The 17473-nt window shown below is 39.3% G+C and overlaps 3 protein-coding genes across 3 annotated transcripts in view; 1 reads left to right on the forward strand and 2 right to left on the reverse strand.

Moving 5' to 3' along the window:
• The window catches only part of LOC145996546 (serine protease inhibitor dipetalogastin-like), a 29858-nt gene extending 15914 nt beyond the window's left edge, over positions 1-13944 (reverse strand). Inside the window, exons 1-4 of the mRNA XM_083133047.1 lie at positions 13905-13944; positions 13504-13674; positions 11125-11274; positions 9758-9895 (exon numbers count right to left, since the gene is read on the reverse strand). Coding sequence (XP_082989173.1) covers positions 9758-9895; positions 11125-11274; positions 13504-13674; positions 13905-13944 — 499 coding nt within the window. The remainder of the gene's footprint in view (positions 1-9757; positions 9896-11124; positions 11275-13503; positions 13675-13904) is intronic.
• Positions 1-17473, forward strand: part of LOC145995981 (QRFP-like peptide receptor) — a 539079-nt gene that overhangs the window by 365777 nt on the left and 155829 nt on the right. The window lies entirely within an intron of this gene.
• The window catches only part of LOC145996432 (serine protease inhibitor dipetalogastin-like), a 123511-nt gene that overhangs the window by 102700 nt on the left and 3338 nt on the right, over positions 1-17473 (reverse strand). The gene's annotated exons all lie outside the window — the stretch shown is intronic.

The raw sequence follows: 17473 nt of genomic DNA on the forward strand, positions 1-17473 counted from the left end.
GGCATGTAAGTGTTGATCAGAGTAAAATGGAATATTCTATTGTAACGTGAGCCGTTGTAGGTACTCAAGGTCATCAGTACACACACTTCATTCTTTTAATGATCCTTGGCATGTAAGTGTTGATCAGAGTAACATGGAATAGTCTATTGTAACGTGAGCCGTTGTAGGTACTCAAGGTCATCAGTACACACACTTCATTCTTTTAATTATCCTTGGCATGTAAGTGTTGATCAGAGTAACATGGAATAGTCTATTGTAACGTGAACCGTTGTAGGTACTCAACGTCATATGTATACACACTTTATTCTTTTAATGATCCTTGGCATGTAAGTGTTGATCAGAGTAACATGGAATAGTCTATTGTAACGTGAACCGTTGTAGGTACTCAAGGTCATCAGTACACACACTTCATTCTTTTAATTATCCTTGGCATGTAAGTGTTGATCAGAGTAAAATGGAATAGTCTATTGTAACGTGAACCGTTGTAGGTACTCAAGGTCATCAGTACACACACTTCATTCTTTTAATGATCCTTGGCATGTAAGTGTTGATCAGAGTAAAATGAAATAGTCTATTGTAACGTGAACCGTTGTAGGTACTCAACGTCATATGTATACACACTTTATTCTTTTAATGATCCTTGGCATGTAAGTGTTGATCAGAGTAACATGGAATAGTCTATTGTAACGTGAACCGTTGTAGGTACTCAAGGTCATCAGTACACACACTTTATTATTTTAATGATCCTTGGTATGTGAGTGTTGATCAGAGTAACATGGAATAGTCTATTGTAACGTGAACCGTTGTAGGTACTCAAGGTCATCAGTACACACACTTTATTATTTTAATGATCCTTGGTATGTAAGTGTTGATCAGAGTAACATGGAATAGTCTATTGTAACGTGAACCGTTGTAGGTGCTCAAGGTCTTCAGTACACACACTTCATTCTTTTCATGATCCTTGACATGTAACTGTTGATGAGAGTAAAATGGAATAGTCTATTGTAGCGTGATCCGTTGTAGGTACTCAAGGTCTTCAGTACACACACTTTATTTTTTTAATGATCCTTGGCATGTAACTGTTGATCGGAGTAAAATTGAATAGTCCATTGTAGCGTGAACCGTGGTAGGTACTCAAGGTCATCAGTACACACACTTCATTCTTTTCATGATCCTTGGCATGTAAGTGTTGATCAGAGTAAAATGGAATATTCTATTGTAATGTGAGCCGTTGTAGGTACTCAAGGTCATCAGTACACACACTTCATTGTTTTCATGCTCCTTGACATGTAGCTGTTGATCAGAGCAAAATGGAATAGTCCATTGTAGCTGCTCTGTCAAGTAATTATAAAGATACGTCTTATCGAACTACTTCCAAATTTTATAATCAAATCTTTAGAGGAGGATTGTACGTGGCATTGCAATAAAGAATGGTCATTATTTTCTTCATTCGCATAATTTCTAGCGCTGAAATTTAATTTTATGTTATATTGTTAGCTTTATATACAATGTAAAAGCTGTACTTCATTTGTGAGCTCGTGACTGTCACGCAGGTTGAAACATGTTCAGTTCCGCCTACGGCAGGTAACACGCGACGAACCGCTGCATTGAAGTTTTGCTTTCGTCTGAACAAATCGTCAGCTCAGGCCCATACAATGCTACAGGAGGAAAGTCTGTTCTTTCCCATAACACAGCTGGAAGGTTCAAAGAGGGTAGACATTCAATTTCAAAGGAAGGTGTACCCGGAGCTCCGGTCAGCACTCTTATTGAAGAAAACATCAACATCGCTGCGGTCATTGTGAGAAAAGATAGTGAATAATGTGAAGAGTACGATCAGAAATACTGTAAATTTCATTGGGTGCCACCCACACGTTGGCAACAGAAAAGTTACGCATGAGACGTATTTGAGTGCGGAGTTTTCCAAGACCACGATATTGCAAGGTCGCACATCGCAAAAATTCTTTCTGAATATCTCGCGAAAAAGGATGTGATGCGTGTTCCTCATCCTGCCCTGCACTCCAGACCTAGCCCCATGCGACTTCTTCTGCCCTATTTGAATAAACGAGCCCGACCCTGTGGCCGAGTGGTTAGCACATCGCGCTGCGACGCCAAGGGTCCCGGGTTCGAATCCCGGTCGGGCTTGGTTGTTTGTGAATGTCCATTCATCAATTTCATCATTTTATCACTCATCCCCATCTTCGCAAATTAGCCAAGAGGCACAAAACGCGAAGTAAAATAAACTAAATCAAATCAAAAAATCAAAATTTGAATAAACGTCTTCGTGGGAGGCATTTTCCATCAACAGAAGCAATGCCCATTGTGAATTCTAAAGAATATTCTTTCACCATTGTGTGTGGAAATGGATATTGTAAGTTAAGGTGTGAGAATTCTCAGCCCGATGTCAGCTGATCTGTAAGTACACATCTTCAGTGTGAGATATCATGGCCATGATTCGTGTGTATCTCTTGTGATGGATTTGGCGGGAATTTTGGCGCGTTGAGTAGCCATATTGAAAAAAAGTTGTGGAAGATTTCATTTGAGGGTAAAGAACGGTATATGTCTCAAACTGAGATTGATTTAATTGATCAATTAGTGTTCGGTGGTCCAGTATAAAGGGACCAAGGTATTTTGTTGCACATTGGAGTGCATGTATAAACTTTGATCGGGTGGACTAAAACCCATTCTGTCAAGTTTATTTTGCTTACGCACCGCAATTTGCTGGTAGCAAGGTCAATGTAAGGTGACCATATTCAATTGAATATGAGTCTTTGTCGAACTTCATGAATGTAATATCCACGCATATTGGTGTATGTCTTTAAGGCAAAACATTCTGATGAATGATTTAAATTCATACATTCCCGAATAGTGTAATACCATTACATCGGACAGTTTCTTTAATTTCTAGTAAGGGAAGTTATTATTGAGTATTTGGTAGATGGTTTACGCAAGGGATGCTTAATGTCAGATATAGGCTTGTTCATGTTCTTGCTTAAATAATTTGTTGTCAATAAAAACATATTTCTGACTCGGGATTTTGCAATTCATACCCAAACATTCATTAGTGTATAATGTATATATAGAAATATGTTAATGATAATGTTTCTTTCAGGCAGGGAGAGTTCATCTTGCTCTGGTCTCTTAAGGGTTAGTTTCATGCTTGAGAAAAGTTTGGTGGGATGTGATTGTTAGAACAAGAGGTTAAGGCATATTTCTGTTATATGATGGCAGCCATGGGTAATGGGGGGTATGTTGTATGAAGGGGGGAGCCAATAGGAAGGTGATTCTGTTGAAGAGTGGTTGTACATGAGTGGGTTGTTTTGTAATAAGTGAACATTGATAGTTTAATTTCACCGCAGTCCAATGTCATCGCTGCCAGTGCTACCGATAGCAGTTCGAGGGGTATATTAAAAAAAAATGTTAGTCCTATTATTATTGCGAATGATCATAGATTCACAAATCTTACTTAGCGCTTCATAAGATACTCTTCAGATTTTGAGCCTGTATTTTGAACTTGCGTTGCATAAGCTTATTTAGTCTCAGTCTTTAGAACAGAATACTGAGCCTAGCTTCACATTACAATGGGGTTACTATTGTGAACGCATGCTTATATTATCTGTCCAGGATGCTTGTCGAGGATCATAAAACATGTCACGTAGTTATTTTCAATTCACATATTTTGTGTTAAGATCGTGTAACCAGATAATGTGATGTTGGGGCATGATGGGGTGGGGCATAACGGGGTACTACCCCAGCTGACAGTGATGTGTATAGTGAAGCAGACTTCTTGCCTTCTGCAACAACCGACATTCAGCATTCAGCTCCCTCCCGATGCTACCACAACAGAAACAGATTCAACCCTTTACGCTCAGCCTTCGACATTGCTGCTGAGGAACCAGCCTCATACTCCTTTAAAGTTACAAGTCCTCAATTAATTGTGCCTATTCCAAACGTAGATCAAGAGAACAAAAGATGATCTTCAAAACGACGTGGAAAGACAGCTCTCTTAACAGAATCACCGTACAGAACAGAACAAACTCATCAAATAATGAACGCAGCACCCAAGCGCAAGTTGGTTTTTCCAAAGCCAAGAAACACAAACAAGGCTCTACTGTCAGGATTCTTCGGATCAGGTGTCTTGTTTCTACACGATGCGATGGGCGCATAATTCTTGTCAAGCGAAGATGTAAATGTTTGTGGTTTGTGCGAAACTTAAATGTTTGAGTAAGTTTCCACAATTCTACAATTAAAACGTCCACTATGTTACTATGATTATTCTAACTTAATAATGTTACAATTAAGTAGTATGTAGAGCGAACAGTTAAGGTATTTTAACGGTAAGCCCCTGGCGCGGTAGCCCACACCGTCATGTCATATGAATACCCCATCATCATCAATCCTCAACCAACAAAAATTTCCCAAGTTTCACAAAATTTCAACTCAATCCGATTTTCATATGACAACCGTACGGTGACTCCGGATACGCCGTTTGGGGTTTCACAGTACTTTGACTTGCAATGGAAAGAATGGAAAAATATATAATAATCCAAATTACAACAGTACGAAAAAAAATACCCTAATTTATTTAACTTTAAATTTGGTCACTTGACTTTTGGAATACCCTGTGCCTAATTTTAGTACACCAGGATATCTACAAACATTTCCCAGAAATCAGCGTTTTTTGTTCACTGACAACTTTTTAGATAAAACTGAGGCTATAACCACAACATAATTTCCCCCGCCTTTTTTATGTACTTTATAGTAATACTGAATAGTCTATGTACATGCTCACTGATTTTATCTGAGACATGAAACATAAATATTCATGACTCAATTTTCATTGTAAATTCGTTAGATTCACCCCCACAATGTATTCAAGGCCAAATCCCAATTCAGTATGCACATGAAGGTCACCTCACTGAAAAGGAATATCTTAATTAGCATATATAATTATATGTTATTATTGACATAGAAAACATTATATGAAACAGCTGAAACATGGACGTTAATTAAGTTTGCGTTTATAACAAGAAACTAAATGTTTACTCACAAACTTCTGTTGTGTAATCCTGAACCTTAATGATCATTCAAACTGTTGTGTATATACAAACAATAAGAGAATAAAAATAGTGACAATTGTTTAGTATGTAAGATCAGTACGTTCAAATATCCAATTTTATATCATCATGTCTGAACTAATTCGACGTTAGGCCACATACGCCTATAACATAGTTTGATAACCTTCCAATTTAAACTTTTACATAACGTGTATACATGGTTATATGATTGTTTCCAACAATCACAATGTTATGAAAATTACATGAATTTTTGAAAGAAACAAAAATAAAGAGTTGCTTTTCAAAATGATCGAACGCAGTGACGGCTGGCCAAGTGCAACAAGTGCAGATGTTTTCACCTAATTTTCAAATTAATATTGACATTTTTCATTTGCTTGTTAAATGAAACTATTTCCCAGCAGAACGCACACGATAATACTCAATAATACGCCGCTCGGCGCTACGCACGTGAAGAGTTCGTCGTAGCATAAAACAACCCAAGAGCAAATGCCGCCAGGTTGCGGAAAACTTAGCCGGTTGTCATGGCAACGGTGACGTCACCTAGCGTTGGCCTTGAACGGGTGTCGCCTCCTACGTGAAGCAGTTCTCTCGTCGGAGAAAACATTGCATCCAGTGATTGTGGCAAAATCTTTGCGTTCTCGCGAGATCTTGTTCCGCGTGTGTGTTTCGCGTTTCCTATCGTGTGTTGTGTTCATGTGTTGAGCTGTGGTTTCTACAATGAACCCAGTAAATGACTTAGTGTGTAATTTGTTGCAGACACCATTTTCCAGATGGACGGATGAAGACAAAAAAGACGTTTTAAATTGTGGGGGGCCCACTGACATTCTTCAAATATCAGTTAAGCGAGAGAACAAAAAGGCAGGGAAATCGTACAACATTAAATTTAAAAGTTCCTGGTTTGTCGACTTTCCTTGGTTGTGTAGTAGTCGTTATTTGCAATCGTTGTTCTGCTGGCTTTGTTTACTGTTAGTAACAAATACAATGTGTGGAATAAAGAAGGGTATAACGATTTTGTCAATATAACGCGTTCTCTGCATAAGCGCAATGATTCGATGGAACATTTAAAGTGTAAATTACAATTCAAAGTTTTTGAAAAAAACAGGAATACCATAGCAGATGCCCTTCAAGAAAATAGTAGGCTTTTAAATGTACGGTTCAATGGAAATGTAAGATTAAATAGGCTTTTCCTACAATTAATAGTTGACGCAACGCTGTATTTATGTAAACAAGAACTTGCGTTCAGGGGTCACGACGAAAGCGTGTCTTCGCTTAATCGTGGGAATTTCAAGGAACTTGTTGCATTATTAATATCTAGAAGTTCGTTAGAAATACAGAACCATTACAAAACGAACTTCTTCACCTGTTACTTTAGGCACGTCGAACGATCGAATCGTTTTACCAAGCGTTTTCTCTTGGCAAAGAAGGTATTGTCAATATGTCTTTAACATTGACCCGTAAGGCTGTGTTAAAGGCGGAGCTACTGCGGAGCATGCGCACTCGTCTGGTCCCCCTCGAACATCCGGTCACGCTTATGCTATGGACGTTAATATGAAAGAGAAAAGTGGAGATTCTTTTACAAGGAAATAAGGTGTCAGCTGTGTAGCATATGGTTGCGCAGTTCGATCGGGAACAAATTTATTGAGTCAAGTATCACTTCGTAGGTTTCCGAAGGACGTAGAGAGACGAAACCTGTTGATACAAGCAGAACGAAGAAAGGATTGGTACCCGGAAAGGATTTGTACGACTTGCATTTTGTTACAAGCATGTTGATCGTTTATCTGCGTATTGTGTTGTGTTGAAAAGCACGCATCTTAGTGAGGTTTCAAACCGAAGCGACACGCGACAGCAGTGATTCGTACAGAAGTGACAAGCGACACAGGCCTATTTAGTCTATAAATAAACCTTTGCCGCTCATGGGAAATCAAGTCTCAGGCGGAACAATACACGCCATTGGGAATCTGAGCGACACGTGCAGCTTGTCGTGTCGCTTCGGTTCGAAAAATTTCATTGATCACTGAGGATTCACTTTATTTTAATTGGCACGGAGAGGAAATAAAGAGCAGGCTTAATTCAGGAAATGCATGTTACTTTTCTCTTCATAAACTTTTGTCTTCTCGTTTAATATCAAAGAACTAAAAGTTAAAATATACAAAACAGTAACATTACCTGTAATATTATATGGATGCGAAACTTCGTCCCTTATATTGAAAGAGGAACATAAATTGAAAGTATTTGCAAATAATATACTTAGGAAAATATTTGGATCTAAGGGATGAGGAGACAAGTGAGTGGAGAAGGTTACATAATTTAGAACTGCATAATTTGTATTCATGTCCAGATATTATTAGAATAATTAAATCAAGAAGACTTAGATGGGCAGGCCATGTGACACGAATGGGAGAGGAAAGAAGATTTTACAGGATTCTTGTTGGGAAACCTGATGGTAAGAGATCAGTAGAAAGACCAAGACGAAGATGGAGGGATAATGTTGAGATGGACCTAAGGGAAATCGGTAGGGATGGAAAAGAGTATATAGATCTTGCTCAGGATAGGGACAGATGGTAGGTCTGTGTTGCTGCAGCCATGAACCTTCGGGTTTAAGAAAGCTAGAGAGTTAGTTAGTTAGAGATTACACACCGAAGCGACAAGCAACAGCCCCTTTGAATATTGATTGATTGATTGATTTAGTTTATTTTACTTCGCGTTTTGTGCCTCTTGGCTAATTTGCGAAGATGGGGATGAGTGATGAAATGATGAAATTGATGAATGGACATTCACAAACAACCAAGCCCGACCAGGATTCGAACCCGGGACCCTTGGCGTCGCAGCGCGATGTGCTAACCACTCGGCCACAGGGTTGGGCCCCTTTGAATATAAATAAAGGTGTAGCATCAGCAGAACGCAACTTTCATGCAATGGTCTGCCGAGCTGTCCATCACTGCGGACTCGCATCTGGCTGATTGTTTAAATTTAATCTCAACCAAGGCAATGTCAATAATGAAGTTGCAAAACAAGTACAACAATGATGCGTGTGATCAACAATCACTATTAACGCATTCTTATGAACGATAATATAAAATTTGTTTATCAAACAATTAACTTTGATTCTGTTCCGGAAGTAAAAAAAAAAATCATCTAATGCAGTTGTGTGCTTCATGCTGGCACCATCTCTCATGCATTTTACGAACCCCTAAGTTCATTCATTAAATGGACGTTCTCCTCATCAGTCACTCATCGTTCCAATGTTTTTGGGCGAAATACCACAATCTGTTGAGTGCTATGGCGGTACGTCATAGTATGTGGGGCAAGAGTTTTTTTTTTTAAAAAAAAATCATAATATATTCCAAATATTAGGCTTGGCTTTTCAGTTTTCACATTTTTTAAAATATTAACAAAGGACCAATAAAACTATTTGTGGCAATAAAAATCATATCTGATTTCATTTTGTACTTCAAACATGTGGTCAAACATTAGTCAATCCGTCTTGCCCCGCCTTCCCATATGTCAACTGCTGCCTTCATTTCAGCGTGTTTTTCGTTTTTGTGCCATATCTATAATGTGTATCCCCCTCCAGTGGTCCAGTCCATTGGTGTGAGATCTGGTGAACACAGGAAAAATCAAGTAATATATTAACTACATAGTGACTTACTCACATCATTTCCCACAATTTTCTCACAGAAATATTTTCCATGATCATTCACGATTCGCTGTTCCACGGTTGTCTCCAGTGAATTTCTATTTTTCATCCTTTGTTATTCCATTTTGCTACACTTGCTAATATTGATACCTTGTTTTAAGATATTTGCCTGGTTTTATGGAACTAATATTTTAATTCATTCAGGATTTGATACAGCTTTATGAATAGACTTTCGTAAAAAATCAGTCAGTACTGTCTTCTTATAAGGATGAAATGTAAGAATGATTATATTAGTGCCTTCGTTTCGTTGTTGTGCCGCTTAAACGCGGCCTGTGTAGCGACTGAAATTGCGCAGGTTGCCGGCGAAATCAGATGTACACATACCCTCAACTCAAACTCATTTGGTAGCTTTCGAAGTCGGGATTTCGTCACGCTGTTCTTCGGTAAACACACTGCGGAACACTGAAATGGAGCTGACTACTCTGATCAACAACATGTTATAAAGAACAGATCCATGTCGCCAGAACGTTGCACCGCTGTCTGTCGTGACGTCAGTATTTCCTTTCGTACGGATGGATGTGTCGTGTTGAAGAAGGATTTATATTCGATTCTGCTTAGTTTCATAAGATATAACTGCCAAACCTCTAAGTATTGAGTATTGATAAGTGTTATAAGTGTTGCTATAATGCCGAAACATAAGTACACTTTAGAACAACGAAATTTTATGAACGATTCTTATGTAGAAACCAACTCTTGCAAAAGTGTGAGAAGACGATTTTTAATGGAACGTTCTTAATGTGAAAAATGTGTCAGTACAAGGAAAACAAATCCATCATCTTCTGTAACAGAAGTGCGTGATTATTTTACTTGTTATTGTGAAACATTTGAATTAAGATAAATCTATGCGCTTGCGTTGAGAGGCTACGCACATCCGGTTTCTCTGGCAAGCGGCGCGTTCCAACCGATACACGGGCTGCGTTCAAGCAGCTCAATAAGCAAATGAAGACAGCATAGATACAGATGCACATTGAATGCAAATACTTACTACCCAAACCAAGCTTCTTAAGGGTGCATTCCATAGCCTCCTTGTTTGGAAAAGTCCTGAATATGCCTTCACACACTGGCTTGTAGAAAAAGTTGTAATTGTCACAGAGGCAATCTCCTTTATACATCATCTTGATTTCTGTTGGAATAACAGGGGTAAAGTGATATTAACCTTAATATTTAATTGTATATATTTAATGTTTGCTATACAAACACTCACAAATAATAAGCATTTAAATCTTTTCTATTGTACACCCAACGGCAAAAGAAACAGTAGGCGAATTGTTCATCGCCATTTTCATTCGATCTGTATTACACAATGTGATGATAATGAATTGAAATAATAACTTCATTAAGCAGAGGGCAATACCTGCTTCGAAACATAGTTTCATTCCTTGGAACAACACAGGATGTAGAATAATAAAGTAATGAAAATAGCGGTGGACAATTTGCCTACGTGTTTTTGTATTTTTGGGAAGTTTTCTTTTATAATGTTAGTGAAAGATCCAGTTGGCGTATAATATGAACTACGTACAGTTGCAAATTGAAGCAGTTGTTAGAAACAAACCCGAATCAGCGAACACAATATGCGACAAGTCATGAAGAAAATTCGATACCCGGTGGAGACACATAGTTTCACACCATAGCGGCAGGCTGTACAAGTGAAGACTAAAATTGGTAAACGCTGTAAGTGCCAAAACAATCCAAACACCGTTTTCCACGTTAAACTGGTGCAATGTGCCATGCTTTATAATGTGGTAAACGTGGCTGGTAGCCCTCTAAGTAGTTCAAAGGGTGTGTAAAGAGGTCACTAGTGTGAACGTTCTTACGGGCTGATGTGCGGAACGATGCAATTTCCCAACACTTTCGCTTTTGGCACTTACAACGTTTACCACTTTTAGTCCTCAAGTCTGCGTTCAATTGGTGAAATCCTCAAGCGACACGCGGCACGTGACAAGAGACACGGTGAGGGAAATATTTTGCTTGTCGTGTCGCTTGTCGCTTCGGTGTGAAACTCCGTTTTGCTGTCGCTTCGGTCTATCGAAAAGCGTTTACTGCGGATGTGCTATCAACAGACCGAGGCGACACGATGGACAACTTTGAGAAAACGACCTGATGCGAGCGACAAGTGACTGGTGCAGCTTGTTGCGTGGCTTCAGTGTGAAAGGTTGCATTTATTTCTGAAGGTTGGTTTCACCTCAAATAACGAAACTCTACTTTACAAACAGGATCAGCCTTCTGTGCATGGAGTGGTCTTAAAAAAAAAACAACTAAAAACTAAAGATTGGTGAAATCCTCAAGCGACACGTCTCACTTTGGTGTGAAATCTCCCTTAGACAACCAATCAGAACTTTCTGTGTACGTTACCTTCATTCTCTTCTTTGCTGGAACACTTGAGGTTCCAGATATTCTCGTAAGTCCTGTTGTTTGAGCCGCAGACCGGCTTCCTGTAAATCGATGTGTACAGGCAAGGGTCGAAGTTGAACCCTTCTTCGCAGGCTCCATTCGTGAAGTTTTCTAAGTGTTGCACAAAAGAAACAAATTGTTAAATGACAAAATAAGCTTCGATTAATAACACCATATGACAAATTCAATGTGTGTCTGTTGACATAACTTACACATGGTATCTAGAATTTTTCGGTGCTATTTTCCCCAAAATCCGTATTTTAATTTTAGTACACTTTCCTGACAAATAGTCCAAATATATACGTACCTTCATTGTACTTCAAAAAAAGTATTTTAAATTGTTCCTACCAGTTTCATACACTGTGCTACGCCTTGTTCATTTTGAACATATATATGTTTTATTTGTTTGTTATTTTCACATTAATATGTTTAATTGGTTGTTGTTTTCAAATTCATAGTTTTTTTTATTTATGTGAATGAAAGATAATACTGGAAGCGGAAGCCATTTCCTGTTTCTAAACACTTCTAAAGCTATCCAATCTGGCTCATATATAGCTGTTGTTGAATCGGTTCCAGGACAACAGTAGGGATAAGAAGACAGATCCAAGGATTATCTATTACAGGATGAGACAGTGAGCATATTCTCCATTGATTTAGCAAACACTTTTTTAAATTCGATATAAACCACAGGCTACTATACCCAGTACAAGCAGAACCATCTGGCGGGGGAAGACAACGTAATCTTTATCATTTAATTTTTCCCACATCACGTCCTGAGAGAGCTCAGTGTAGCCGCAACATAAAGGAGAGTCCCATAATTCTGCAGCACTCTGAGATTGGACAACTACCGTGACGTAGTTTTTCTGTGGCTCCAGACAAAAGGAACGTCACAACAGGAAACGGATTTTGATGAGGTTATTTTTCATTATATCTATCTAGTGCGAGAAATTCAGATGTTGAGGCTCCCGAGTGACGGTAGGCGCGCACTCAACCTCCGCCACAATTGCGCCACTTCGCTCGGTAACGCAAAACGTAACTATGGCGTAATGTTATAGGGTTCCCGAGTGACAGTATAAGTGCCCCCTCGGTGGCCACCAGAACAGCGCCGCTATGTTCATGGATGCAAAACGTTCCGATGAAAGGTGAAAAATCGTGTGAAACACTGATTTACACGTGGTTTCATGTAGCTGACGAAATTATTCCATGAACAACACACACTAGTTTTCTTTTGGATAAAATTTTGGAAGATATGCAAGTTATACAGGGTGGAACAGAATTCTACCGACAAACTTTCACAGGTTGTTCAGGGATGTTGGCTGAGTGTTTTCATATGAGGAACCCAGCGTCCCCTGTTCCTTATTACAGAGAAATTGCATTTATTTTGTTTGTTCAAACTATACTACCTTTGTGTATGTGTACACGGAATTTGTTTCGCTTCTCGAGCTAAACTACCTTTGCGCTTGTGGTTTCAACATGACGGGGCGCTGGCACACTTTGCAGTCACTGGTAGAGAACACCTTGATACACAGTTTGGTCAGAGATGGATTGATCGTGGTGGTCCTGGTTCCATGGCCAGCTCGATCACCAGATATGACGCCGATGAACTTCTTCTTGAGGTGATGTGAATATCACAGTGCACGAGACTCCAGCCGACACTACCATGGACCTAGTTGCTAGGATTATCGCAGCCGCTGAAGATGTGCGTCATTCTCCTGGGATGCTAGAGCCGAGCGTGTGCGACAGTCCATGCTGCGTCGCTGTTTATTTTGTGTGATCATGGGGGTCTACATCTTGAACAGATGCTTTAAAGAAACAGTACGTTTTGAAGAGTACACAGTGTACTGTACCATTAGTACAGTTGTTTAACAAACAAGTACGAGTTTTGTCCTAACTTTGTTTCTTTGCTTATGTAATTTTTGGTATCGTTTGTATTGATATTCATGATATTGCAGAAGTAGTTGAGTAGTTTTTCTTTGTAATCTATCAGAACCCAATCTATCACGGTTCAAGAGACAAAATACAAGTATAACACATTAACATCACATTACTTTGTAATAAGCTACCGGGGACTGTGAGTTCCTTGTATCAAAACACTCAGCCAACATCCCTGAACAACCTGTGAAAGTTTGTCGGTAAAGTTCTGTTCCACCCTGTATACGTAAACATTTTAATTGTTGAGCCTAAAACACAACAATGTTGTATTTTGTTGCTATTATTTTGTTTGTCAATTTCTTATTGCAGCAATGAATGTTTTTCGGTGTTATCCGGTTGCGAAAAATAAAGGTCCCTACTTGTACACAAATCCTGAATGTGCTTCCAAAAAACATTTTCAGTTCTTACCTGATGGGTGAGAACTGGAACATCGAAGCAGAAAAGCATTGGGGTAGGTCTCGTTGCTTTCTTGGCCGCAAACTGGCGCTATTGTGGTGTTCTCGTCTTCTGGGTGACAGATCCTTTCAACGTAGCCTTTGGTGGCGGGCTCTGATTCTCCAAACCCATTTAGAATACAATCTATGTAGAAGAAAAATATTCTTAATACAGTCGGCGGCAAAGATAATAGTAGGCAAATTGTCCACCGCTATTTTCATTATTTTCTATTCCACATCCTGTGTTGTTTTAAGAACTGGAATTTTGTTCATGAGATGCAGATATTGTGATATGTTCATTGACATACTTTTTTCAATTTTTGATCATCACATTGTGTGAAACAGGCTGGAGGAAACTGGTGATGGACAATTTACCTATCATTTCTTTTGCTGCTGGGTGTACAGTGGGATACATGAGTATTACCAAGCAAATTGTCCATGACTGTTTACATGAATTTTTCTCTTTCATCCTATGTGTTTTTAAGCGATGGATTTTTATGTACGCTGGTGCAGAAGTTGTCAACAGCTTGTTTGGAGTTTTTCCTGAAGCTCTTATTGGGTCAAATAAAGTGCACAAACATGGTGATGGACAATTTGCACTGCAATTCTCATGGATCCCACTGTAGAGCTTGTCCGAAACTTCCCATTACAGCGCCTAGAATAACGTAGTGTGGAAAACGGCATGCTTCTGCGCTCTCTGGATGGTTCCACTCGAAAATGATCCGCTAGAGGCGCTGGTGTTGAACCCGGTGCTTGGGGTTCGACTGCTTATAATGGAAGTAAATGGAGTTTTCGCTGCAACGTCTGATTCTTTTACATGAAGCATTTCTATGAATGTGATAATTGCTATGATATTTGGTACAGTGGTCGCGAAGATATTAACGAACATTCTAGACAGTCGACCACGTCCTGTTATCGTCATACTTTCGTTAATAATACGGGAGAAAAAATACGCGTGGAATGTTCTTGGCAACTAAATTTTTGTGTATGAATTAGGTTCGTTATTATTAACATCATCATTTCTTTTAAAGATATACACACTGAAGCATTTGTATTTTTGATATTTACTGTCTCTTTTCTTCCGCTTTAAACTAATCGCGGCGATGATGATGATGATGATTGCATGAAACGACAAGGGGAACCCCACAAAACTTTCTTAGTGCCATCGACAAGAGTGTAAGGCAACTTTCAAACCAATGGGACAAGCGACACTGGATGTTCACACTGTCACACTAGTGACACACACTTCCAGACTGTAAAATAGCATTCATTGCACATGAGGGTCCAAACAGCAAACGACACGTTCATGTGGCGTATCCGCGTGCTACTTGTTACTTCGGTCGGAAAGCTCCTTAAAGGAAGGGTGCTCAGACCGAAGCGACGTGCTACAGGGGGAGTTCCAAACTAAGTGACAAGCGACATGGTGCCTTCAGTCTATAAGCAAGCGTTGCTTGCGAACAACAGATAGGCGACACGATAAACCGCACATTACAACAACAGATCTAGGCGACACGATAAGCAACACGTGTCGCTTTGTCGCTTGTGCGTCGCTCAAACTGGGCCATTTCCTCAGTAGCTTGCAACATGTTGCCGTGGTTTGTTGTTCGCGCATACGCGATGCAATGAGTGTCTTGCTTTAGTGAGATTGCGCACCAAAGCGGCACGCGACACTTATCGCTTGAGGATTTCACCAACCGAACGCTGGCCTGTGCTTCCCGTCATGCCGCTACGATGTGAAATGTTGCTCTTGATTGGCTCGTTTCCAAGCAACATGTGTCGCTTCGGTGTGAAAGTTGCCTTGGACCGAAGGACCAGTGTCGCTTTGGTGTGAAATCCTCGTATCGTTTGTCGCGTGTCGCTTTGGTGTAAAATCTCCTTCAGGAAACGGTGCAGTCAGAGCTTGTGCCCCTACGGTTCGAAAGGCTGCATTGATTTCCGACTGCTCGCTTTCAAGCGACATTTGTGGTTTGTCGCCTCGGTATGAAATATCTCTCAGGATACTATTTATATTCTAATAACATAGAAAAATAAACTCTAATACACAGTCCAAGACCTGATGTCCGGAATCACATTGCGATGTTTCTTCTTGTGTTACGCATGCTATTTATTTATTAATTTTATTTTATTTTTCTTTCCAAATTAATGCCATTTCGTGACTGCAAATCACTCCACAAATATAACTGTTTTCATCAATTCACTTACCGCCTTTCTGGAGAAACAAATCTACACAATATATTCCAAAAACTAACTAAGCCGCATTACTTTCATAACAAAATTAGCACCTGGGTCGATCGCACTGCCATCTACTGGTCATCGTCTCGGGGAACCAGTTTTTTGGGTCGTTTTCCACACTACGTTATTCAAGGCGCTGTACTTCCCATACAACGTTTATAAGCTACACATATGAAAACTCATGTAACATTATGTTACTGACACATCAGACTATACCATTCCATAAATAGGAACGAGTTAAGGGCATGCGGGACAGTCCCCGGCTTTTCCCTCAGAGTCAGTGTTTACAACTTAGCTCTCTTGGAGCCAGATCTGGCTCTTTCGTGCACTCGTTTGGCTATGAACTGGGGCGCCCGCCTCTGTGCCCCAATATGATACCACCACTGGTATCCACATAGACCAACTTTTGCCATGATTATACATTTTGCACGTGACATGATATTGTTATATTGACTGCGTAGCCCCACTCCTCTTATATCCCCAGCTACTTTTTTTTTATAGTGGCGTGTTGACGTGAAATTGGCATAATATTGTTATCAGGGAATCCTTTATTTTAGATTTCGTACGACCATGAGATGGGTGATGCCGCCGGATCTAGACGTTGAAAACTAAGAATAAATTGTCATCAATTTAGAGTTAACGGTAATAGCAACGCCCCACCCCTTTGACAACTAACATTACTCTAGGAAGCACTTCGTAAATGTAGCTCCTTGAAAGTCAGTTTTAATTCCACTTAAGGTGAAATTTAGCTCTGATATGCGCACCAGATTTGGCAACACTGCCAGGTGGCAAGGAGAAATGCATTGGTCTTATGGTAGTATTTTTTGATTTGTTCTCTTGGGAATATCAAACTTCCGATGGAATAGAAAATTATATCAACGGGAAGAGGGCGGTTTGAAGACGTGTTTGACAAGCGGAAAAATCGAAACTTCCGTTTGATTAGCCGTAACTTGATATTGAAGTTGATTCCCCATAAGGAATACATGGGATTTCGAAAATTCTTTATTTTATATTTTTTAATTATAGCTTAATAATCAACATAAAAAAACGCTTCCACTTGCATCTTGGAGAGAAATTCATACTCTTGGTACAGTTTTTTTTTTTTTTTTTAGTAGCAGTGCCCATTCAGGAGATATTGATAGAATTAATAAAAATTGATACGTGCTCATGACTACATGCTCCAACGGTAGTGGGGTAAGATTTCAAGAACTGCCGACCCTCCGTGGCGAAGTGGTTAGCACGGGACGCTGCGGCTCCAAGGGTCAGAGCTTCGGATCCCATTCTGGGCATGTGCGATGTTTGTGAGTCTCTCTTCATCAATTTCATCACTTCATCACTCATCCTCATCGTCGCGTTAAACAAAAGTGGCAGAAAAGTGGCAGGGTGCGAAATCATTGAAAACTGGTGGCGGAGAGAAAGTTCTTAATCTACAACACCCCTCCCCCATATGTGTATTATTAAAAGTAAAAGTAAATTACTCAATTAAAAATATATTATTATTATTATTATTAATATTATTATTGTCAATTGCATAAAGGAAATTAATTTGTTATTTTTATACATAACTATTAGATATTGCAAAACAGCTAATTAATTCCTTTACTAACTGGTTCAAGATGTTAATAAATTATGAAATAGTTCAATTGGTTTTATTATGTGTAAATTTTTGTTTAGTTTGTGCTATATGTTAATATAAATCAATTAGATTTCAT

The sequence above is a fragment of the Lepisma saccharinum genome, chromosome 12 (genome assembly GCF_977018435.1).
Source record: "Lepisma saccharinum chromosome 12, izLepSacc3.1, whole genome shotgun sequence".
Lineage (NCBI taxonomy): Eukaryota > Metazoa > Arthropoda > Insecta > Zygentoma > Lepismatidae > Lepisma > Lepisma saccharinum.